Source organism: Lygodium microphyllum, chromosome 30 (assembly GCF_053477565.2).
Source record: "Lygodium microphyllum isolate KBCC chromosome 30, Lygodium_microphyllum_v1.1.10, whole genome shotgun sequence".
Lineage (NCBI taxonomy): Eukaryota > Viridiplantae > Streptophyta > Polypodiopsida > Schizaeales > Lygodiaceae > Lygodium > Lygodium microphyllum.
Window position 1 is genome coordinate 14,532,327 of NC_141164.1, and position 25,144 is coordinate 14,557,470.

At 41.1% G+C, this 25,144-nt stretch overlaps 1 protein-coding gene across 1 annotated transcript in view; it reads left to right on the forward strand.

The window, feature by feature from the left end:
- LOC148009567 (calcineurin B-like protein 1) overlaps positions 1–25,144 on the forward strand; it is a 94,840-nt gene that overhangs the window by 64,430 nt on the left and 5,266 nt on the right. The window contains exons 2-4 of the mRNA XM_087672355.1: positions 984–1,165; positions 1,381–1,463; positions 1,565–1,624. Coding sequence (XP_087528481.1) covers positions 1,087–1,165; positions 1,381–1,463; positions 1,565–1,624 — 222 coding nt within the window. The 5' untranslated portion in view covers positions 984–1,086. The remainder of the gene's footprint in view (positions 1–983; positions 1,166–1,380; positions 1,464–1,564; positions 1,625–25,144) is intronic.

The following is a 25,144-nucleotide window of genomic DNA, read 5'->3' on the forward strand; positions in this document are numbered from 1 at the left end:
GTGTTTTAGTTGTGGTTGTACATTTTGTGTTTTCTTTTGCTAACCCTAGTGTATCTCCACAGGGCTGTATGGAGTTGAATGTGGAGTCGAACATGCCGCAGACTGTGGTGCAGAGCATGTCGTCACTTGAAATAGAGACCAGATGTGAGCAGATAGATAACTAGCATTCGCACCTGAAGTGCAAAGAAAATCAGCATTTTGACTATAGGAAGCAGTACACACAGTGTGGATTATGTTTTGGGGGCATAGAGGCTACTTTTTGAGTGTAGACTGAAAACATAACAGTCTAGAGCTGTAATGATGATGTTTTTTGGCAGCAATAGTAGCCAGCCTGTTTGGAGCAGCAAGTGGTGCTTATCTAGCAGTAATGTGTGCCGTGTGCGTCACCTATAGTTGGCAGCAGGCAGCAAGAACTTGTGCTTTCTTGCAGGAAAACAATATGGAGCAGCAGGAGAGGTTGCTAGGACAGTAGAATATTTGTGGCGCCAATGGAGGAGGCTCGTAAGGATGATTGCATTGGAATAGTACACGAGGCAAGATTACAAATAACACACGAACAAAGAGCAATGGCAATAGACACTAAACCTTATAGATGGGCATTGAAATCCATATCATAAAGCAGAGATACAAAGCATATCAACAATATGCAATGTGCAAGCTCCAAGTATGGACCTCCAGATCTTGCAGCCCCACCCCCCTACAGTGACACACACATATATGCACATTATATGCACAATGCTAACACTAGTAAGCTGTGAAAATGGTTGAGAGTGAACTTGGTGAAAGAAGCTGCCTTAGCATAGACAATTTAAATTTATATTAAAAAAAAAAAAGCTGGAACAGGTTAGGACCAGCTTTTTGAGTGGTAGTTTCTAATTACTTGTTTTCTGCATCAGATGAAAGCTGATCCTTGGGAATAATGTTCTTAGTTCCCAAGTAATGGTGCATGGACTTGTTAAACACAGTTTCTTTTCTGGATGCAGGTGACACAGTGCTGGTTAACAAGAATGATAATCATAAAGGAGTGAAACTCAATCTCTTTTGTTATGGTTGCTTGTACACTTCTATTGCGCCAGTGTTCTTTACATGGGCTGCTGCACATCTAAGGTTGTTAAGCAGCCACCAGGGTACGAAAACCCTGTGGATCTTGCAGCAGAGACATCATGTGAGTTGAAATGCTGGACCCAGAGAATTCAGTTGTCTATGTTTCCCATCACTGTATTGTATATTCAGAACAGAATGAAGTTTGGGTAAAACTTTGAAACAGATCTGTGTTTTATACATATGTATTATCTTTTAATGTTGGAGCATCAAAACGATTTTTTTATTTATTTCACTTCTATAACTTTCAATATGTCCCTGTATGTGACTTGAGTGCAGTTAGCATAAGTGAAGTCGAGGCATTATATGAGCTTTTCAAGAAAATAAGCAGCTCTCTCGTAGATGATGGTTTGATACATAAGGTAAAGAAGTTTTTGCTTTCTGAGCTGTAGCAAGGTCATGTGACAGATATTACTTCTGGAATCACTCACATATTTAACCTTATTTGATGTATATGCTTTAGGAGGAGTTAAAGCTCGCTCTGTTCAAGAACAGAAAGAAGGAGAATCTTTTTGCTGATAGGGTAAGAATTGTGTCAAGCAGGTCTATTGCAACATCAGATAATGGTAGACACCAATGGTCTTGGTGGTTTCTTTTCAAATTTTGTGATTGCGTACATTCAATTCAAATGTTACTTGAACACTTGTACTGAATGTGCATCAACCAAGCTAATAATTTGCCATTTCATCCTAAACTGCAGTGCTAGCACATTGTTTTCCTGTGTCTATTTGGAGAATTTGTTTTTCTATTTTTTCTTGATTCTAGGTAGTGGTGACCAATCAAACACTGCTTTGATGCTTTTTCATTTTGGTTGATCAGGCTTACAAGTCTTTGGCAAACAAAATAGCTGAGTTAATATATCCAAGTAGTCAGTAGCTTCTATCCGACGAGAATGATATTCTACTGCTAAGAAGGCAGAACATGCGGGAAGAAAATTGTTTTGATGCTTTTGCATAGTACTGCTAAGATACTGGTGACCAGTCAAACACTGATTTGATGCTTTTGCATAGTGGCTGATCAGGCTTACAAGTCTTTGGCAAAAAAAAAAAGGCTTAGTTGATATATCCAAGTAGTCAGTAGCTTCTATCCAACAAGAATGCTCCTGAGGACGCTGCTAAGGCAGAACAGGTGCGAAGAAAATTGCATTGACCAGCCCTGTGTGCCGCCAGAGGAATGATAAGGTACCAACAAATGATAGCACAATTTAGCATAGGAAATAATCTCCATTGTGATAGGGATGAATAGCCTGATTGGATTTGTCTAGGCCATAAGAGTCAGCCACAAAGCCTTTGGTACTCAGAAGCAGCCATAAGAGAAAGCTCCAAGCCGGAAAAGAACTCTAAGAACTTAAAAGTCGAAGAAGTGTAACGGTCTAAGATCTCTGTGTGAAACTCTGAAAACAGTCTCTCTTGTTGACAACCTGCAATAAGTAAGCAACTACATAACACAGGTGGGGACTCCCATAGAAGCGGGCAGTAAGGAAGTGATAGCTGATCTCATTGAAAATCATGCTGGAGAAGTAATCCATCAATATACAGTTGCCTGCAAGTAGAATAGACTTCTCAACTCTGTAACAGGGGATCCTAGGAGGCTAAAGTCTAGGATCTGTAACCCAGGTGTGATTTTGAACAAGATAGTCAATCACCTGCTGCAAGGGAATCAACTCCGCCTGCAACACATGACTCTCTGATTAACTTATTCTTGAGCCTATACAACAAGAATCATGCTCCTCCAAGAAGAAAGTATATTTCTCCTGTAGAGGACTGTGTCTATTATTCAGATGTGCCTCGACTACTATAAATCTTTGTTGGGTCCACATGAAGTTCTTTCTGATGCTGTGCACTCTACCCATCAATACATTTGTGACTAGGTCCAAAATCAAATTAAGCTAGAATGGGTAGATTTGATGGAGGCAGTTATTATTGAGGCTGAAGTGGAGGATGCACTGTCCCATTTACCATGTAGGAAAAGCCCTGGTTGGGACAGTCTCCCTAATGAGCTGTTTTCAATTATGTTGAACAGCTTATGGACCCTCCGACTCACCTTTGTTAGCATGTGTGGAGATCTAGTTCGATGCCCTCTAATTGCAAGATTGAGGTTATTCGTTTGCTACCTAAGGTGCCTTCCCCGTGTACCTTGAAATAATGGAGTCCTGTTTCTATTATGGATTCCTTGTACAAAATATTTTCCAAAATCGTTGCTAACAGATTGCAGAAAGTGTTCCGCAGTCGATTCATTTGTCAATATGGTTTCATTAAGGGACAGAATATCATGCGTAATATTTTGAGTGTTCAAATGGGGATCAATTATGCCAAAGCCTCTGGCCAGTAGGTTGTTATGATCAAGTTAGATATTAAAAATACTTTTGATCATGTTAACTCGTCTTTTCTATGACAAGTGATGCCTACTATGGGTTTTAGTCTTCACATGACTTCTCTTAGTGATACCATCAGCCAGGATGCTGTGGCACATATTGCGGTTAATGGAGGGGCCACAAATGAGATTGCCTTATCTTGTTCTCTTCGTCAAGGATACCCTTTGAGCCCTTTACTATTTGCATTGGTTACTCACCCGATGCTCTCTTTGTTGGATAGGTTGGCCGATGATGGGGAGATCATTGGTTTGACTCTTCCTAATGGTGCTCAATTTTTGGGTCAATCTTTGGCAAACAAATTCTTTATGTCTTAAGGCTGGTTGGAGCAATGTGAATTAGGCGATTGCCATTTGAAGTTTGTTTGGTTTACTTTGGGGCTTCATATTAATGCTCAAAAAATCTACGATTATTTTTTGCATGGAGACTAATTTGCAAGTTTTGTGTTAATAGGGAGTTGTTGTTTCTAAAGTTGAAATTACTTGGCACTTGGGATATCCTATTGGAGTGGATGTAGCTCCTCATGCTTTGCTTCATTGGATGTCATCCCGGATTCATGATAGGTTTGTGTATTGGAAATCTCAGGCTGGCCTCTTCATGTGCGTCTGAAAGTGACTCAAGCCATCCTGATTAGCATGGCCTTTGTATTTTTTGCCTGTATTTCCCAAGAAGTCTCTCTTGGAATTGGTGTAGCCCATCCACTTTATGTTGTGGAAAAGAAAGGGAATCGTTTGGGTCAAGTATGGATACCTTGGCAGCATGTCATTACTCCAAAACAGTTGGGGGAGCTACTTTTTTGGATGTCAATCTCCATATGATAGCTTTGAGAATGGCGCTTTTGTAGGCTCTATGTTTGTAGAGTCATCCTCGAACTGATATTGCAAAGACCAGCATCTCACATGGTCGCACGGTTATCTGAGTCTCTTGGTGATATGTACTGAATTCCATGCGGTCTCTTAAAATTTCACAGTCATTTATTCTTAGTCATTTGATTGACTCCAGCAAGAGATTCTCGATCTTACAACTTGGCATCCTCCTGATCTTGGAAAGGAGACTAATTCATTACAAGCCAAAGTGCTAGCCATTTCTAGGCTGCTAGATTGATGTAAGAAATACTTACAGTGAGAGAAATTTAATTGGATGACTAGATTGGGTTGCAGACAGTATGTGATGCTTTCATTCCTGGGCAGCTTTGTCTTTATTCTTTCCGTTGCATTCACCAATACTTTCGGGTTCCTCGAAGCTATAGCCAGATTTGCTCGACTTTGTAGGATCACCTTTAGTAGTATACTCCATTATAGGCTAAGAGACGCGCAGGGAGCGAAAGCAAGAGTGGACAGAAAGAGTAGAGAATGCTAAGAGATGTATTGCTTAATGAACGTCTCCCTTGAATGAGGCTTATGAGAAGTATATATAGAAATTACAAAGGGGTCCACTAATGCGGCCTGAATCAACATTCCATTGCTAAGTGGGAAATAACTTTTGAGTACAATGTAAGGTGCATTCGCACCGAATAAAGGTACATTCATGAGTGGCTGTAGTGTCTAAGTGGCTACAGTAATGTATAGTAAAATACTTTTCTTTTCAAGGTGGTTGATGTGTTTGTGAGAGTAAGTCAGCAACAAGGACATTGTCTTCTCCAGGGATATGCTCAAATGTGATGTCTAGCTCATCAAAGAATAAAGACCATCTTAACAATCTTTTATTCTCTATCCTCTGTTAGGGCTTTTTTGGTGAGGTAGCCACACACATGCTAAAGGTTAGTGTGTACTGTAGAGGCTTCAAATCCCACAAAATCCCAGAAAGCTTTGATAGCTTTGATTATGCCCAAGATTCCCCTTTGATAATAGGGATAATTCTTTTGAGTGGCGGAAAAGACTCCTGCGGCATGGCAGCAAATCTAGAGGTCTTTGACATGTGTAGAGATTGTAGGGGATTTGAAAATGTTTTCACAAAGGGCCACACCCCATCCATGGTTAGAAGCATCTGTTGGGTATTTCACTTATGCCTCACTTACGCCTACACTTACATAGGAGTGTTGGTGATTAGTAGGACATTGGGGGGCTTTTTACTCTCGGTACTAGAGTTTTTTTCCCCCAGACTTTGTCTTATTTCGTATGTGCTTATGTCACACACTTACGGGCACTTATCGTGTTCGGGTGTGAACACCCCCTACAACCCTAAGGTTTAAGGGTTGTACCTTGTACTTTCAATCTACACTCTTTCAGTCTATTGCATTGGGTGTCGTTCTTCACTCTCACATTGTCTACTGCATTCTGTGCTGAGCTTCAATCCTCTCTCAATCTCACATTTGGTATTAGAGTAGAGGCTCTGTTCAGCTCAAGCTCCGCTCAGCATCTGGGAGTTCTTGCTCAGTCCAGCTGTGTCTGGTGGAAGACAGTTAGTACTGCTCATCTCTTCTAGCAGCTCGTCAACAATGCCCCCTGGTGCCACTGACTAGTAGGTCCTCCATAGCTACGCCAGGTCCACCTGCACCAGCTCTGCCCATGCTACCAGCGCCGTCAGTTTCCTTCATGCTGCCTGCGCCTCAAATAGTCACCCATTGCTAGTCTGCTGTATGCCACCCCTGTGGCCCTGTCTTGGCAGTGCCGCCCGCCAGACTGCTGAAAGCCTGCCTCCTGGTCATCGTCCCTATGCCCCGCCAACGCTTGACACAAGTCTCTGACATGCAGCCCGCCACCATTCTGACCCTGCGCTTGCGCTTGAATCTACGCTTGGGCCACAAGCTTGTTTGGACGACTACTTTTAGAGGTAATTTTTTTTATATTTTTACCCTTTTTTAAATTCCAAAATTTATCTCTAGACAAGAGGGCTTCAAGAACAGAATTTTGAGTACGTGTCTGGGACACAGTTGATGCAAATTTTTGGGCAAATTTATCAGAAATTTTGGGGCTTTTGTGTTTTTTGAGGACATTGACACATGTATTGCAGTCTCATTCAGTGATAGACTGTTTTGGATAATTTTGAGGCAAGAAATTTTGGGGATTTTGCTCATATAGTGTTGTTGAACACTAAATGCACCTTGGATTGCGTGCATTGCAGACAGGTTTGATAGAGTGCACCTGAGTGTACTAATGCAGCAAGTTATTTGCTGTAATTTTTGGAAAAGATTCGAGTTTGGTCCAGCTTGGACATTGCTCTTTTGCTTCTTTTGGTAATTGATTATCATGGCAAATCAGGGAGGAGATGTCTTTACCTATGTATCCAAGGAGGATAGATTAGATGGAAACAACTACTCACCTTGGTCCTTAATGATGAAGAATGTGCTTGTGGCAAAAAATCTTTAGGATTATGTGTGGAGAAGAAGTTAGGCCCGGAGTTGTGGCTCTAGCTACTCCTCCTCTAGGAGGACGTGGACAACGGACACCTCAGCTTGCTCCACTTTAGCCACTTTCCCAAAGATTAGCAGCTCAAAAAGCATGGGATATACAGGATGCATAGGCTTTGTCACTGATTGCATTGGCTTCAACGGTCCATCATTCCCCACATTCGTTCAACAGCTTCTTCACGAGAAGCTTGGCTAACTTTGGAGCAGATGTTTGTAGGTAAGAATGAGACTTGCATCTCTTTCTTAAAGAAAGAGCTAGAGATTGAAGATGGCCGAGGATGATTCTATTTAGGATTACTTGAACAAAATTTAGGACTTGCGTGAGCAACTTATGAATGTTGATGAGTACTATTCAGATGGATAGATGATATCTACTACATTGAACTCATTACCTCCTTCATACTTGGCTTTTCATACGGCTTTAAACCTCACCATGAGGATTGCCGCACAGCCGATCACTTTTCTTCAATTAGTTAGTTTGCTTCTAGAAGAGGAGCAAACAAGAAGAAATAGTGGTGTGGATGTCATAGCCTTTGAGCCAGCTTTTATGGCTAGACAGAAGGGCAAAGGTAGCCAATTAAAGAATGCTCCGCAAACCTCTAGTACTTCTAGCACTTCATAGGGAAGTAAAAAACAAGATGGTACGCAAGCCAAAAAGGGCAAATGCCATTATTGCAAGAAGCCAGGCTACTACATCACTGAGTGCAGAAAGCGCATCGCCAAGGAGAAGGAGCTAGGAATGTCTGTTTCTGATGCTCTTTCCACTGCTACTGAGTTCGCGTCCTTTGTTGCAGACACGAACTATTGCTTTGAGAGTGAAGCACGACACCCAATGCAATAGATTGAAAGAGTGTAAACTCGAAGTACAAGGTACAATCCTTAAACCTTAGGGTTGTAGGGGGTGTTCACACCCGAACACGATAAGTGCCTGTAAGTGTGTGCCATAAGCACATACGAAATAATACCATAAGTCTGGGGAAAAAAACCTCTCCTACCGAGAGTAAAAAGTGTCCCAGTGTCCTACTGATCATTGATACTCCTATGTGAGCGTAGGCATAAGTGAGGCGTGAGTGAAATACCCAACAAATCCCCTTGGAGTGAAGAGTGATCAAGAGTACAAGGATCATCCGCCACCAAAGGATATTAAATTTAAAGCATCGCGAAATGCTTCAAATTTGTCACGAGGAAGAGCCTTAGTGAAGATGTCTGCCACATTACTGGTGGTAGGACAATAGACAAGGCTGATATCACTTGCATTTAGCCTCTCTCTGACAAAGTGATAATGTATCTCAATGTATTTCATGCGTGCATGAAATATAGGGTTTCGTGCCATTGCAATGGCACTTTGACTATCAGTGAACAAAGGAGTAGGCTCTGTAACAGATACATTCAGATCAGCTAGTAAGTGTCTAATCCATACACATTCAACTGTGGTAGTGAAAGCTGCCTTGTATTCAGCTTCACATGACGATGTGGCAACAATGGATTGTTTCTTGCTAAGCCAAGATATGCATGACGAGCCAAGAAAGAAATAATTGCCACTAGTGGAGTGACGTGAATCATAATCACCAGTCCAATCTGAATCACTGTAAGCATGTAATTGCAGTGGTCCCCCCTTGGTATAAAGCAATCCAAGAGATCTAGTACCCTGCAAGTAACGGAAGACACGCTTAACAGCTTGCCAATGTGACATGCATGGCTGATGCATATATCTGCTCAGGGCTGAAACTACAAACTGTATGTCCGGCCTAGTGTTGCATAAGTAAATAAGGCATCCAACTGCTGGAGCATATGTGTGTATATCAAACAAATCACTATCATCATGTAATGATAACTTTAGTCTAGGTTCCATTGGTGTACAAACTGGTTTGCAATCCTGTAAGCCAAACTTCTCAAGAAGTTTACCAATGTATCTTGACTGTGATAACCCAATACCTGTAGCATCATGTATGAACTGAATGCCCAAGTAATAATGCAAAGACCCCAAGTCTGACATGTCAAAAGTTTTGCTGTAAATTTTGTTTAAATGCTGAAATTTGATCAGCATGTGTCCCTGTAAGCAAGAGATCATCAACATAAAGACAATGATCAGTATGGATCCCCCTCTTTACATACTTAAAGGGTAGACTTAGATGAGCTATTTATAAACCCTTGGCTTAGCAAGAAAGCATCTATCTTTGCATACCAAGCTCTAGGAGCTTGTTTCAAACTATACAAAGCTTTTTTCAGCTTGCAAACCAAGTGTTTCAAGCCCTCAACTGCAAAACCAATGGGTTGCTGTACATATACTTCCTCATGAAGTTCCCTATGTAAAAATTTTGTTTTAATATCCAATTGATGCACAATCCATCCATCATGGACAGCCAAAGCAACCATAGACCTGATGGTCGTCATATGGGAAGTAGGAGCAAATGTCTCCTCATAGTCAATGCCTTTTTTCTGTGCATAGCCTTTAGCTACAAGCCTTGCCTTGTATTTGTCAATGGATCCATCTGCATTCTGTTTCAGCTTGTAGATCCATTTTGTTCCAATGGCTTTCTTCCCAAATGGCAAAGACACCAAATCCCATGTTTGATTCTTAGTGATAGAATCCAATTCAACTTTCATTACTGCTATCCAATGCACAGTCTGTTGTGCATCCTCAAAACATTCAGGCTCCTCATCATCAAGGGTGCTTTCTCAAAAATGACCCACGAGCTGCCAAAGTGAGTCTTCCTTTCTCCAAACTTGATCCAAGCTGCCATTAATGCTCTTGCCCCATAACGAACTCCATGGTATGTGCAGTATCATGTATAGGAGCTTTCCTTATAGTACGACCAGCCATGGGTGCATCCAGATGACTATCTTTCATAGTCTGTAAATACCATCTAGGCATTTGTCTTGCCTCCTGACTGTGCATAAGTTCTTGTTGAATTTCAATTTCAGCACTTTGCTGAATATTCAGATCAGCCAATGGATTTTCTGCATTTTCCAAAGGAGCAGCTGGCTTAACTTTGAGTTCACTTGCTGAAACTCCAGCTGAATCACCAAATGTAATGGGTAGCAGCCCTTCAAATACATCCGGGCAGCCTCATATGTGTCTAAACCAGCTAGGGACAATTCTGATTTTTCATCAAATAGTACATCCCTACTGACAAACACCTTTTTAGAAACAAGATCATAGAGTCTGTAGCTTTTTCTCTCACTGCTATATCCCACAAAAATACATTTAACAACCTTGTTATCCAACTTTTTTCTGAGTACCTTTGGAATATGTGCATATGCAAGGCACCCAAAGGTGCGAAAGTGTCCAACAGAAGGTTTCCGACTGTTCCAAGCCTCAAAAGGTGTAATTTTCTTCAATGCTTTGGTGGGGCATTTGTTCAAAACATGGCAAGCACACATGACGGCTTCCATCCAAAAACTGTGAGGGAAGCTCTTTGCCTTCAGTATACATTTGGCCATTTCCATAAGTGACCCATTTTCCCTCTCTACAATCCCATTTTGTTGTGGAGTATAAGCAATAGTGTACTGATGGATACCGCCCTTTTGCTTCAAAAAAGAATTCAGCATAGAGGACATGTATTCCCCCCCTCGGTCCGAACAGAGAGTCTTAATTTTACAACCAGATTGGTTTTCAACAAGTGCAATAAAAGCCAAGAATGCATCATACACTTTTGACTTTTTGACCAAAGAGTAGACCCAACAAAATCGAGTAAAGTCATCAATAAAAGTCACAAAATAGTAACATCCTCCCAATGACTTTGTCTGTATAGGTCCACATACATCTGAATGCACTAATTGCAACGTGGCTGTTGCTCTAAAAGAAACATAACGGGGAAATGAAAAACGATGTATTTTTCCCAAAATACATCCTTCGCACAAGTGCTCAGAAGGTCTCTCCAGTAGAGGTAATCCATCTAGCATCTGTATACAGTGTAAGAGCATCAAGCTACCAAAGTTCACATGCCCCATCCTAGCATGCCATAACTCTGTCTGTATCATGGCAGGAGTAAGAGTGGATGTGAAATATGTTGACTGATCAACTGAAGGAGTATCCAACTCGTATAACCCATGACTTAAAGTGCTTGTCAAGACCAAAGTCATGTGTTCTTTGTCTGTCACCATGCATCTGCCATCATCAAATGTGACCTGCAATCCACAATGTGCCAAAGAAGAGATAGAGAGCAAATTCTTCTTTATGTTTGGCACAAATAAAGCATCCTGTAGGCGGAGAATAGAGCCATCAATGGCTGTAAGCACAATCTTCCTAATACCTCGAACAGGGTATGATGTAGTATTGGCACATTGTACAGACTTGTCAATTTGGAGCAGCACTAACAGAAGCAAATAAATCTCTGCGAGATGTAATATGCCTAGAAGCACCACTGTCAAAAAACCAAGTGCATGCATCCTCAGTAGAGCTAAATGCTCGATTTTCCCAAGATGTGTCATAACTGCATGTGTAAAAACAATAGTCCCTGCTTGCAACAAAAGACGCAGACTCGGTAGCAGTAGAAGGAGCATCAGAAATATACATTCCTGATTCCTTTTTCTTCTCTTTGGCAATGTGCTTTCTGCACTCAGTAATGTAGTGGCCTGGCTTCTTGCAATAATGACATTTTCCTTTTTTGTCTTGCGTGCCCCCTTGTTTTTTGTTTGCCTGTGATGTGCCAAAAGTCCCAGAACTCTGTGGAGTATTTTTCACTTGGTTGCCTTTGCCCTTCTGTCTAGCCATAAAAGCTTGCTCAGAGGCTATAGTATCCATACCACTATTTCTTCTTGTTTGCTCCTCCTCTAGAAGCAAACTGACTAACTGAAGAAAAGTGATTGGTTGCGCGGCGATCCTCATTGTGAGGTTTAAGGCCGTATGAAAAGCCAAGTACGAAGGAGGTAATGAGTTCAAAGTGGTAGATATCATTTGTGCATCCGAATAGTACTCGTCAACATTCATGAGTTGCTCTCGCAAGTCTTGAATTTTGTTCAAGTGATCCTGAATAGAATCACCTTCATCCATTTTCAATGTCTCTAGCTCTTTCTTTAAGAAAGAGATGCGAGTCTCATTCTTGCCTACAAACATCTGCTCCAATGTTAGCCAAGCTTCTCGTGAAGAAGTTCCTGAACGAATGTAGGGGATGATGGATCACTGAACTGCCAATGCAATCAACGACAAAGCCTGCGCATCTCGTGTATCCCATGCTTTTTGAGCTGCTGTTCTTTGGAGAAGTGGCTGAAGTGGAGCAAGCTGAGGTGCCCGTTGTACACGTTCTCCTGGAGGAGGAGTAGCTGGAGCCACAACTCTAGGTTTAGCTTCTTCTCCACTGACATAATCCCAAAGATTTTTTGCCACAAGTACATTCTTCATCATGAAGGACCAAAGTGAATAGTTATTTCCATCCAATCTGTTATCCTTGGATACATAGGTGAAAACATCTCCTCCCTGATTTGCCATGATTTTTAATTACCAAATAAAAATGTAAAAGAGCAATGTTGAAGCAGGACCACACTGGAAATCTGAAAAATTTCCAGAAAATGCAGGAAATAACTTCCTGCAATTAGTATACAAAGGTGTACTCTGTCAAAACTGTCTTTAATGCACGCAATTCAATGTGCATTTAGTGTTCAACAACATTGTACCAGCAAAATCCCTAAAAATTCCTGCCTCAAATGTGTTTAGAACAGTCTTTCTGTGACTGTAGTTGCAGTACATATGTCAATGTCCTAAAAAAATATAACAATAAAAGCTCCAATTTTTTTTATGAATATGCCCAAAAATTTGCATCCAATGTGTCCTAGATACGTTTCTGAATGTTGTGCCTATTGCATAGGAATCCCTGCTTCCAGAAATTTATGCTGGAATTAAAATTTTTAAAAAACAATTTATCAAAAAAATGGGATGACTTGCGCAGAGACGTCAGGCAAGTGTTAGGCGGCAGATTGACTGGTGGCGCTTCAGATGGGCTGTTGCTGGCGGGTTCGGGCGTCGCAGTAGGTTCCTCATGGTGTAGTCAGCAGGTTAGATGAGTAGCGAGCGGCGAGTCAGGGAGTGCGGGAGGGCACAGGGGGCTGCAGGCGGGTGTGACGACTGGTGATGAACGTTTGGCGGGGCTTGCAGTAGCTAGCGGGCGACGTGGTGGCTGTAAACTGACGTGTTGAAGGGAGTGTTGTAGCAGGACTGTTGGCGGAGCACTAACAAGGCACAGGTATGATGGCCAGAGGGCAGGCAGGGCAGTGGCGCTGGGCGAGGAGTTGTAGGAGACGTGCAGCACTGGTGCTGGTGAGCAGGGTAAGGCAGGAGTTGCCGCAGAGACTGAACAAAGCCAAGGCAGACTTGGACTAAGTAAGAAGCTCGCGGAGGCTGAGCAGAGCTGGGAGCTGAGCTAAGCAGAGCCAATGTTGCTCTAATACCAAATGTGAGAGAGAACAGTAGGATTGAAGCTCAACACAGAAAATAATAAACAGTTTGAGAGTGAAACACGACACCCAATGCAATAGATTGAAAGATTGTAAACTGGAAGTACAAGGTACAACCCTTAAACCTTAGGGTTGTAGGGGGTGTTCATATCCGAACACGGTAAGTGTTCGTAAGTGTGTGTCATAAGCACATATGAAATAATACCATAAGTATGGGGGAAAAAACCTCTCCTATCGAGAGTAAAAAGTGTCCTAGTGTCCTACTAATCACCGACACTCCTATGTGAGCGTAGGCGTAAGTGAGGCGTGAGTGAAATACCCAACATTTTACACATGTAGTTATGACACTTCTTGGGTTGATTGAGCATTTAGCTCTACCAAGGATGCAGGCACTTGGTTTTTTGACAGTGGTGCTTCTAGGCATATTACATCTCGTAGAGATTTATTTTCTTTTGTTGGTGTAGCTTTAGTTGGCAAGTCTGTACAGTGTGCCAACAATGCATCATACCCTATTAGAGGTATTGGGGAGATTGTGCTCACAGCCATTGATGTCTCTATTCTCCGCCTAGAGGATGCTTTGTTTGTGCCAGGCATAAAGAAGAATCTACTCTCTATTTCTTCTTTGGCACATTGTGGATTGCAAGTCACATTTGATGATGAGAGATGCATGGTGAGAGACAAAGAACACACGACTTTAGTCTTGACTGGCACTTTATGTCATGTGTTACATGAGTTGGATGCTCTTTCAGTTAATCAGTCAGCGTACTTGGCATCTACTCTTACTTTTGCTATGATACAGATAGAGTTATGGCATGCTCGGATGGGGCATGTGAACTTTGGTAGCTTGATGCTCTTACAACGTACACAGATGCTAGATGGATTACCTCTTTTGAAGAGACCTTCTGAGCACTTGTGCGAAGGATGTATTTTGGGGAAAAGGCATCGATTTTTGTTTCCCCGTGATGTTGCTTTTAGAGCAACAGCCAAGTTGCAGTTAGTGCATTCAGATGTCTGTGGGTCTATACAAACAAAGTCATTGGGAGGATGTTACTATTTTGTGACTTTTATTGATGACTTTACACGATTATGCTAGGTCTATTCTTTGGTAAAAAAGTCAGAATTGTATGATGCACTCTTCTTGGCTTTTGTTGCACTTGTTGAGAACCACTCTGGTTGTAAAATTAAGACTTTCCATTTGGACCGAGGGGGGGAATACATGTCCTCTATGTTGAATTCTTTTTTGAAGTAGAAGGGCATTGTCTATAAGTTCACTATTGCTTATACTCCACAGCAAAATGGGGTTGCAGAGAGGAAGAATTGGTCACTCATGGAGATGGTCAGATGTATGTTGAAAGCAAAGAGCTTGCCACATAGTTTTTGGATGGAAGTCGTCATGTGTGCTTTCCATGTTCTGAACAGATGTCCCACCAGAGCGTTAAAGAAAATTACACCTTTTGAGGCTTGGAACAGCCGAAAACCTTCTGCTAGACACTTTCGTACCTTTGGGTGTCTTGCATATGCACACATTCCACAGGTACTCAGAAAAAAGTTGGATAACAAGGCAGTCAAATCCATTTTTGTGGGATATAGTAGTGAAAGCAAAGGCTGCAAACTATATGATCGTGTCTCTAAAAAGCTGTTTGTCAGTAGGGATGTGCTATTTGATAAAAAATCAGAATTGTCCCTGGCTGGTTTAGACACATATGAGGTTGCCCATGATGTATTTGAAGGGCTGCTGCTCATTACATTTGGTGATTCGGCTGGAGTTTCAGCAAGTGAACTCAGTGTTTAGCCAACTGCTCCATTGGAAAATGTAGAAAATTAGCCATTGGCTGATTTGAATTTTCAGCAAAGTGCTGAAACTGAAATTCAGCAAGAGCTTATGCACAGTCAGGAGGCAAGACAAATGCCTAGATGGTATTTACAGACTATGAAAGATAGTCATCTGGATGTACCCATGGCTGGTCATACTAGAAGGCAAGCTCATGTGCATGATACTGCACATACCATGGAGTTTGTTATGGCAGCAAGCACACTTGATGATGAAGAGCTTGAATGTTTTGAGGATGCACAACAGAGTGTGCATTGGATGGCAGCAATGCAAGCTGAATTGGATTCTATCACTAAGAATCAAACATGGGATTTAGTGTCTTTGCCCTTCGGGAAGAAAACCATTGGAACAAAATGGGTCTACAAGCTGAAACGAAATGCAGATAGATCCATTGACAAATATAAGGCAAGGCTTATAGCTAAAGGCTATGCACAGAAGAAAGGCATTGACTATGAGGAGACATTTTGCTCCTACCTCCCGAATGACGACCATCAGGTCTATGGTTGATTTGGCTGCCCATTATGGATGGACTGTGCATTAGTTGGATATTAAAACTAAATTTTTACATGGGGAACTTCATGAGGAAGTATATGTACAGCAGCCCATTGGTTTTGCAGTTGAGGGATTAGAACACTTGGTTTGCAAGTTGAAAAAAGCTTTATAGGGTGATGAAACAAGCTCCTAGAGCTTGGTATGCAAAGACAGATGCATTCTTGCTAAGCCAAGGGTTCATAAACAGCTCATCTAAGTCTACCCTTTACGTATGTAAAGAGGGGGGATCCATGCTGATCATTTGTCTATATGTTGATGATCTCTTGCTTACAGGGACACATGCTGATCAGATTTCAGCATTCAAACAAAATTTGCAACAAACTTTTGACATGTCAGACTTGGGGTCTTTGCATTATTACTTGGGCATTCAGTTCATACATGATGGTAGAGGTATTGGTTTATCATAGTCAAGATACATTGGTAAACTTCTTGAGAAGTTTGGCTTGCAAGATTGCAAGCCAGTCTATACACCAATGGAACCTGGACTAAAGCTGTCATTACATGATGACAGTGATTTGTTTGATATGCACATATATGCTCCAGCAGTTGGATGTCTTATTTACCTATGCAACACTAGGTTGGACATATAGTTTGCAGTTTCAGCCCTGAGCAGATATATGCATCAGCCACGCATGTCACATTGGCAAGCTATTAAGCATGTCTTTTGTTACTTGTAGGGTACTAGATCTCTTGGATTGCTTTATACCAAGGGGGGACCCATGCAGTTACATGCTTATAGTGATTCGGATTGGGTTGGTGATTATGATTCACGTCACTCCACTAGTGGCAATTGTTTCTTTCTTGGCTCATCTTGCATATCTTGGCTTAGCAAGAAACAATCCACTGTTGCCACATCCTCATGTGAAGCTGAATACAAGGCAACTTTCACTACCACAGTTGAATGCGTATGGATTGGACGCTTGCTAGCTGATCTTAATGTATCTGTTATGGAGCCTACTTCTTTGTTCATTGACAGTTAGAGTGCCATTGCAGTGGCACGAAACCCATGTTTCATGCATGCATGAAACACATTGAGATACATTATCACTTTGTTAGAGAGAGGCTACATGCAGGTGATATTAGCCTTGTCTATTGTCCTACCACCAACAATGTGGCAGACATCTTCACCAAAGCTCTTCATCGTGACAAATTTGAAGCATTTTGCAATGCTTTAAATTTGGTCTCCTTTGGTGGCGGATGATCCTTGTACTCTTGATCACTCTTCACTCCAGGGGGATTTGTTGGTTATTTCACTCACGCCTATGCTCACATAGGAGTGTCGGTGATTAGTAGGACACTGGGGGACTTTTTACTCTTGGTATGAGAGTTTTTTTTTTCCATACTTAGTCTTATTTCGTATGTGCTTATGTCACACACTTATGGGCACTTATCGTGTTCGGGTGTGAACACCCCGTACAACCCTAAGGTTTAAGGGTTGTACCTTGTATTTTCAGTCTATACTCTTTCAGTCTATTGCATTGGGTGTCATGCTTCACTCTCACACTGTCTACTGCATTCTGTACTGAGCTTCGATCCTCTCTCAATCTCACAACATCAATGTAAATGACCAAGGGATGTCTTGTAGGCAGATGTAGAGGTGGTAGTTTTTTTATGAGTGCCTTGATTTGTTGGATAGCAGTAGTGTGCAGTGGTTTCCATTGGAAGCCATTTTTGCAGAGCAAAGGTTATAAATCTTGGGTGTATAGAGACAAATTAGAAGTTGAAGAATTAATCCAATTAAGGCATCCCAAGAATGGTTGCAACATTTTCACATTGGGCAGTTCATCTGGGAATGTTAAAATATATTTTAAAACACGTTCTTGCAGCTCCACCATGCCATGATGAATATGAAGACCTAAAAATCCACTTGTGTAACAAATAAAGGGGACTTAGTGGGGAGTAGCACCATGCCAGATTCTTCCACAGCTAACATGAATTGTGTGAGATGAGCCAAATGTTCTTTGATGGTTTCAGAGAAAACCAAGATATCATCAATATAAATAAGACAAAATGGAAATTTGGCAAACACTGAATCGGTCCAGCCTTGGAAGTATGTTGGTGTAGTTTTGATGCCAAAAGGAAACACTATCCATTGGTAGTGGCCTTGGGGTATATAGAAAGCAATTTTATATCTATCTTTTGGTTTAATAGGGAGTTGCCAAAATCCCGATTTGAGATCAAACTTGCTAAAAATCTTAGCTTTCTTAATTCGTTTGATCAACACATCCTTTAAGGGAATAGGATGACCATGGCCAAGAAGTTATTTTTAAAATTGCTTATAACTAATCACCAAGTGTTTGTTACTCTGTTTTTGTTCAGAGTGTTTATTGACATAAAATGCTTGACAAGACCATTCTAATGTAGTAGGTTCAATGAGCTTCTTTTGGAGAAGCTATGCTATTTCAGCCTTGCATAGGATTAGGTCTTCTTCTTTCATGCCTTTGTGTACAGCTTTTGATCAAATAGCATTCTCCTTAAGAGGCAAGCCAATAGAGAATCTATGTCTTTTTTCTTGGAACATCAACAGATCATCATGCATGAAAGTTCTAAGCTGGTAGTGGTAGTCAATTCTTGAATTTCTTGTTGATATTTTTTCATTTCCTGTTGAAGCCACTCTTCTGTTTGTTGGATCTTCTGGGACGGGGTAGAAGGAGAAATAGAGTAGATGCTTTTGCTAAAATTTTCCGAAAATGAAACCTGGGTTTTCTGCCCCTGATAGGAAAAGATAATATGATCTTGCCAAAAGGTGTAAGGAGTAAGATGTTGCAAGATATCAATTCCAATTAGCAAATCATAGGGCATCTAGCCTGTTAATTGGATCTGTATGGGCAGTTTAATTTCTTCGAGGTAGAGAAAAGCTTTGACTATTTTAGTCAAAGTCAACCTTTTGTTATTAGAGAGCTCTACAGTAATGGGAATAATGTCTTGAATAAGATTGGGAGTAAATAACTCATATGGAGCAATTGTAAGACGGAACCAGTGTCAATCAAAGCATCCAAGAAAAATTGGAATTTACCAGTGGACTGGAGTTTAACATAGGCTGTTGGAATGGGTCCACCTCCTTCTAACATGTTCAATACTTGAGCATTAATAGTATGTCTGGATCCTGTAGCACAAATAGGATTGATGGGATTGATTGGTCTGGAAGAGGAATCCATGTTTGGTGAGGAAGGTAATGAGGTGGCTAATCCTTTTAGCACATTAGTGATAGCTTGTGCTATATGCTTCTGGGCTCTTACTATGCGCTTTAAGCTTTTGCACAGGGAATGTAATTCCACCTACATTGCTTGGAATGCACTAACCATTTCAGCCGTTTCGCCTGAGGTAGATTTTGTAGTTTTGGTTAGTTCATCAACAAACTGTTGTACTGTCGGAGGATTGTGAATCTTCTCCAAGTTATGGGGCACAAAGATGTTGGCTTTCTTCAATGTATCGGTACTAAGTACTCCATGATGGGGAAAGTCATGGGGATTGGAGAATAACTCAGCCTTGATTTTCTCCTATTGTTTTTTCGTATGCCTGGACGAGGATGTCTCTGATTCAGTCGAAGAGGATTGGGCTTTTGTAGATTCTTCTTCTTCAGAAGAGTTTTTTTTGTGTTTCTCTTTCTCTTTGCGGGAACCATGTCTTGAGGAGGTAGGACTAGAAAAATACTGCTCTTTCCCTTTTAGAGAAAAGTGAGAGGGTATGGAATGAGCATTGACTGTTTAAACGTGAGATACAGAGTCATCAGAGTCAGGTTTGACTGGGTTGTCAATCATAGTATCAATATCTGAGGAATCTATTGAGGAATAATCATTTGCAGAAACTGAGTGTTGCCAATGACTCAGACTAGCTGTCCTGGCTGAGGATCTCTCTGAATTGGAATCAGTAGTGAGACTCTGTAGGAGTCAAAGATTCATCTTCACTCCCAAATGTATATGACTCAGTTGTAGTAGCTTCAGAATCAGAATCATAAGAGTCATAAGAAGTATAGATAGACAAATAATGATGAAGATTAGCTACTTTGGGTTTGTCTTCCTTCTTTGATTGTTGCTTGTCTTTTTGTGGGCATTTATTAGGTGAGTGACCTTACTCCCACAAATATAGCATTTTAGCACCTTTTTGTGAGAAGAAGATTTTGGAACATACCTTTGAGATTGGTGTTGATTCTAGTTGTCTCAATAGCCATGTCTATAGGAATGACCATGAGATTTTTTGTAAGATCTGTGGTGAGATCAATGATGGTGGTGATGTCTGGAAGAAGAGGATTTAGAGGATGTCCAAAGTTAGGTTTTGAACTATTCCAAGGGAAACAGTTGCATTTCTCACATCTAAATTTCTTATAGTATTTTCTATTATGTTTGCATACCTCAGATGGAAATTTTTACTATAAAGATATCAATTTTTTACTATAAAGATATCAATTTTTTGTTCTATTGTTTGAATAATCTGTCCAATACTGTCATTAAAATCACGCTTCTCTTGTTGCATTTTTTGCTTACAGAAGAAGGGTATAGGTTCTGGGAAGGAACTGACCAAATGCTCCTTCATGGATGCATCATGGGCACCCATGCCTTCATACAAAAAATCTTGCATATAGATAAGATAATCCTCATATTCATGGGGATCACACATTTTAGCCTTGAAGAATGCTTTTGGCTTCAACGACATCATCCAACTTGTTACCCACGAGTTCTCCTAACATTAATTCAAAGAACAGAGTAACATGATCTTGTTGTCGGGCAATTGCTAATTTGATTTGGGGATGAATAGATATCCACCATTGTCGGAGACCACCCACAAAGCCATGGGTCATGGCATTAAGTACATCCATACGATTACCATTAGGCTTATCAAATAATTGTTGACTAACATAGGCGTACATCATGTAGATTAACTCTGGTACACCTAGTTTTTTTTGGCTTTTTATCACCATCCTTGGACAAGGAATGTGCATTAATAAACTCATCTTCAGGGTTCTCATGATGTGGGTTTATGGGTCTGAAAGATTCATCTACAATGTCATCATCTACTATATTGTCACCATCTTCATCAGAAGAAGAAATGGAATAGATCCGATGGTTATAGGGTTAAATGCATCAATGAAATACCAAGCAGGGAGATTATTGGTAGTAGTGAATTCTAAGGATTCACCCATCATTTTAGAGTCAAGTTTGTTTTATACATACCTGCTCACATCATCTCTATCAGAGTTGTCTAGTGCAACTCTTAAGAGGCATTGCTTTGAGAAAGCATCTTCTTTTTGCTGTTGTGCTTTAGCAGTCAATCGATCAATCTCAGCAAAAGTGGCTTCATGTTCAACCAGTTCCCATTCAGGGAACACTATCTCCATATATTCCTCTAATTCTTGTTCAGCTGGTTTCTCATGAGAGTTAGAGAGTGGGACTCTCCTGGCATAACCCATACAATCAGGAAGTAAAATAGAGGGACTAGTAGAAGGGCCAGCACCATTGGTAACCTTTTCTTTTGTTTATCTTAATGGAGCAAGGGTATATAGATCTTCTGGATTTCAGATAGCAAAGTGTCCAAATCATCATCCTCAGTGGGAGCTTTGCCTTTATCCTTGGGATCAACAAGAGTGTTGACATTTAAGGAACCAGCAGTAGGAGATTGGAAAAGAGATGACCATCCTTTTTGAAGTCTTTTTCCAAAGAACACATCCCATGATATCTCAGGGGGTTTCATATAGGAAGCAGCAGTAGTAGCAGTCATAGCAATACTAGTACTTGTGGAAGGAGTGGTTGTCACAACTACATTTGGAGTAGCACTGAGTTTTAGCTGAATCTTTTGAAGCATATCCTACTGTCGTATGCAGTTCAGCAGACCATGTTGTATCATATTGCGAACGTAAGTAAGGAGAAACCTTGTACATATGGCCTTCATATTCAAACTCAGTGATAGAATTTACAACATGAACAACGGTCTCTTCAATCAGTTTTTAACAATGAATACACAGTCCATTTGCCATTTGTGTATGGGGACAAGCTTGAGTGAGGAACTTGAAAGATTTGGCTCTTTGTGAAGGAGAGATCTTTAATGATGGTTGTGCAGGTATTGTAGGTGTTTGTACTTTCTCTGGCATAGGGGTTGAGGTTTCACCTTGAGGTAACAGAAGTGTTTTTCCCATGATGTTGTGGACGCTTGTCTGTTTAGGTGGCAGCAACTCTTTCTTTTGAATGGATTGGATGTCAAGATGCCATTCACCAAGGAGAGTAATGTCCGACCAATTGATGCACTCAGGGAGAACACGCTGCGTAGTGTCATCTGCCTTCATTATTATAGTTTGTCCTTTGTCCTCACTATTAGCACCTTCTAGGACTCTAGGAATGGCAAGAGACATAGCACGAAACACCTTACGGTACTGGATAGCTAAATGAGCAGAGGACGCTTTCATGTTCAAACCATAAGTGCATAATAGAAGAGAAGTAAAGAGAAGTAAATCAGGTAGATAAGGATCTTCTACTGAGATCACAGAGTTAGGGTGTAACTACAAAAAAGATTGGACCATTTGACAATGGAGTCATAACAGCTCCAACAATCATGTCCATTAACTCCTGGTGGCGTGTATCTAATACAACAGCCATGCAACTAACATTTCAGCCACGGCGAAAGAGGGAAATGATACCTGTAGCAATATAGCCTAAATGCAAATAGGGATATTTTTGATTTTGTTTTTGTTTTTGTTTTTGAAGCTTATGCATTACCAAGGAGAGAAGATTATTTACATGTTGATCCTGGGCTAGAGTATCACTAATGGTTAAAATACCTTGATCTTCTACATATAGAGTAGAGGCTTTGAATTTAAACAAGCTATTTTCTACATAGATGTTGGCAGCTCCAATCTGTGGCAAAATCCACTTGGCACTTGGATTGGCTTCATCCATCATGATAGTTGAATTTTCGAGAGACTTGTATCAATCCACCAGGGCCTTGAATGCAGCAAAGAATCCACCTTGGGTAGCCTTAAGAATTACTATACTTGAACAAGGATTTAATGCACTCATCACACAGCCTAACACCTTATGCTATGATTGTGTGGGTTATGCCAGGAGAGTCCCACTCTCTAACCCTTTGAGAAACTAGAAGAATTAGAGGAACATATAAATGCCGATGCTGCTCTGTGAAGCAAGAGTTGATGCGAGAGAAATTCAACGATACTGTATCCGTTGACTAATATGTGTGTGTGTGTGTGTGTGTGTGGAGAGAGAGAGAGAGAGAGAGAGAGAGAGAGAGAGAGAGTTTACTTTACTTGCGATAAGTATTACATGTTGTCATTCCTGGTTAGTCTCGGGTTTATTGTTTCCACTATACTTGTCAATACTTTCAGGTTTCTTTGAGTTATAGGCTGATTTGGTTGAACTTGGAGGAACGGTTTTAGTGGTATTCTCCTTTGCTTGCATTTTAGCCTTCCACTATGGTTGGACTAGGCTTTTGTGCCCCAGATGCTTGAAATGATCAACCAATCAGGTTTACCATAAGATGGTTGAGGATAAGACATGGGTAACTAAGAAATTCAATAAAGTTTGGTTTGCTCAAGATAGTAAAGCTAAGTGGCGTGGTTTATTGCTTCAATTATGGAGGTCTAAGCTTCCTCACTAGGAGAAAGTTTAATATGAAGGCTTCTTATGAGGGGTGTTTTCACAGGAGAGATGCTACACCACCACAAGATCTCTAGTGGTAGGTGCATCTTTTGTACATGTGATGAGACTCGTGTACATCATTTTATTTCTTGCCCAATTGCTAGGCAGGTTTGGGGGTTTCATTTCCCCAAGTAAGGACTTTAGTGACACATTTAGTTCCAATCACACTTTTTCAAAACTTTATTTGTTTTAAATTTTGACTTTTAGTGGGATAAACGCCCCCACCTTGAATGCTGATGCTGAGGATGTTGTGGTTGATGTTGATCCTTGCAATAATGGTGCCAAGCATTGTATGCTTGGCAAGTCATTTTTATGCTTGGTGGTGAAGGCAAAGAACTCGGATGGCTTTAAATGTGTCGTTGGTGGCTTTGATTTGATGATAGTAGGCTCCAACATGAAATACCCCAAATTTTGTTGAAGACCTTTTGAGAAATTCAAGCTCAAAATTAGAAAGCCCCATACTTGTGGACTATGTGAATCGCCCCTAAAAAGAAAAAGGATTTAAATTAATTAGTTCAAGGTTTTAAAGAACTTATCACTGTGAATCATGGTGGATGCTTGGCAAGTCATTTTAGTGCTTGATGGTGAAGGCAAAGAACCCAGGTGGCTTTTAATGTGTTTTGAAGGCTTCAATTTGATGACAATAGGCTCCAACACAAAAGGCCCCAACTTTAGTTGTAATCTTTGAGAAATTTAGGCTCAAAAATAAAAAATCCCCAAATTTGTGGATTATGTGAATTGCCCCTCAAAAGAAAAAGGATGTAACTTTATTAATGCAATGTTAGAAAAACCTTATGTTTGTGAATCATGTTGGATGGTGGGCTAGGGCATGATAGGCTGATGATGACTAGGTGGATGACATGGCTCTTGGAGGGATGATGCAGGGAGGTCAGCACGTAGGGTGGCAGATGACGAATAGGTTGGGTGTTGAGCAGGTCGGCAGGTTGGGGGCAAGCATAGATTGCGTTCAAGGCAGGAGGCGATGGGTGATGCTACAAAAAGTAACAACTGCAGGTTGGGACAGAGTGGCAGTGGCAGAGCAAGTGGGCTAGTGCTATGGTGGTGGTTGATGGTGTACAGTAGGAGCGATGCTTGGAGACTGGCTAGCTGCCGATGGGTGTGAAAAGTAGGTGATGGGTTGACCTGACCAATAGTATGCAGCATGGCTGCACAGGCAAGATTTGGATGGCTCAAACAGGTTGAGGTGGTGAGTAGAACTGAGAGCTTAGTTCATGTTGAAATTGAAGTTGAACTTGCTCTGATGATGAACAGCTAAGGCGGATGGAATTCCATTGGGAGAGAGAGAGAGAGGGAGAGAGAGAGATGCTAGGGTTTGCATTGAGAAAACACATAATGTACGAATATGACTGAAACACAATAACCCAGACAAAAATGCAAAACACAAGAAATGCGAAAAAGTAGAATTTGATGAACAAATGAATGCTGAATGTAAATGAGTGAATGTACACAATGCTCAGGACCAGAGCAGTCTGACATCCAATGGCTTTCATGGGAGTGGGCTAAGAGAGATGTCAATGTGTGTTGTCCATTGAAGATAGATCCTCAGCACAAAAACTCCACCAGATCAGGCCACAACAGATGGGTGGCTCCAACAGTAGCAAAACAGATGGCATCAACAAGCTGGGGACAAACACAGCTCAAGAGCAGAGCAGTCCAACAGCCACAGACTCTCATGGGAGTGGGCTAAGAGAGATGTCAATGTGTGTTGTCCATTGAAATTACATCCTCAGCACAAATACTCCACCAGATCAGGCCACAACAGATGGGTGGCTCCAACAGTAGCAAACTGATGGCATCAACAAGCTGGGAACAAACACAGTCTGCCGGATGATAAAGGGCAGCTGTAGGATGTCCAGGGCAGCAGCTGGAGATGGAGGTCAGTA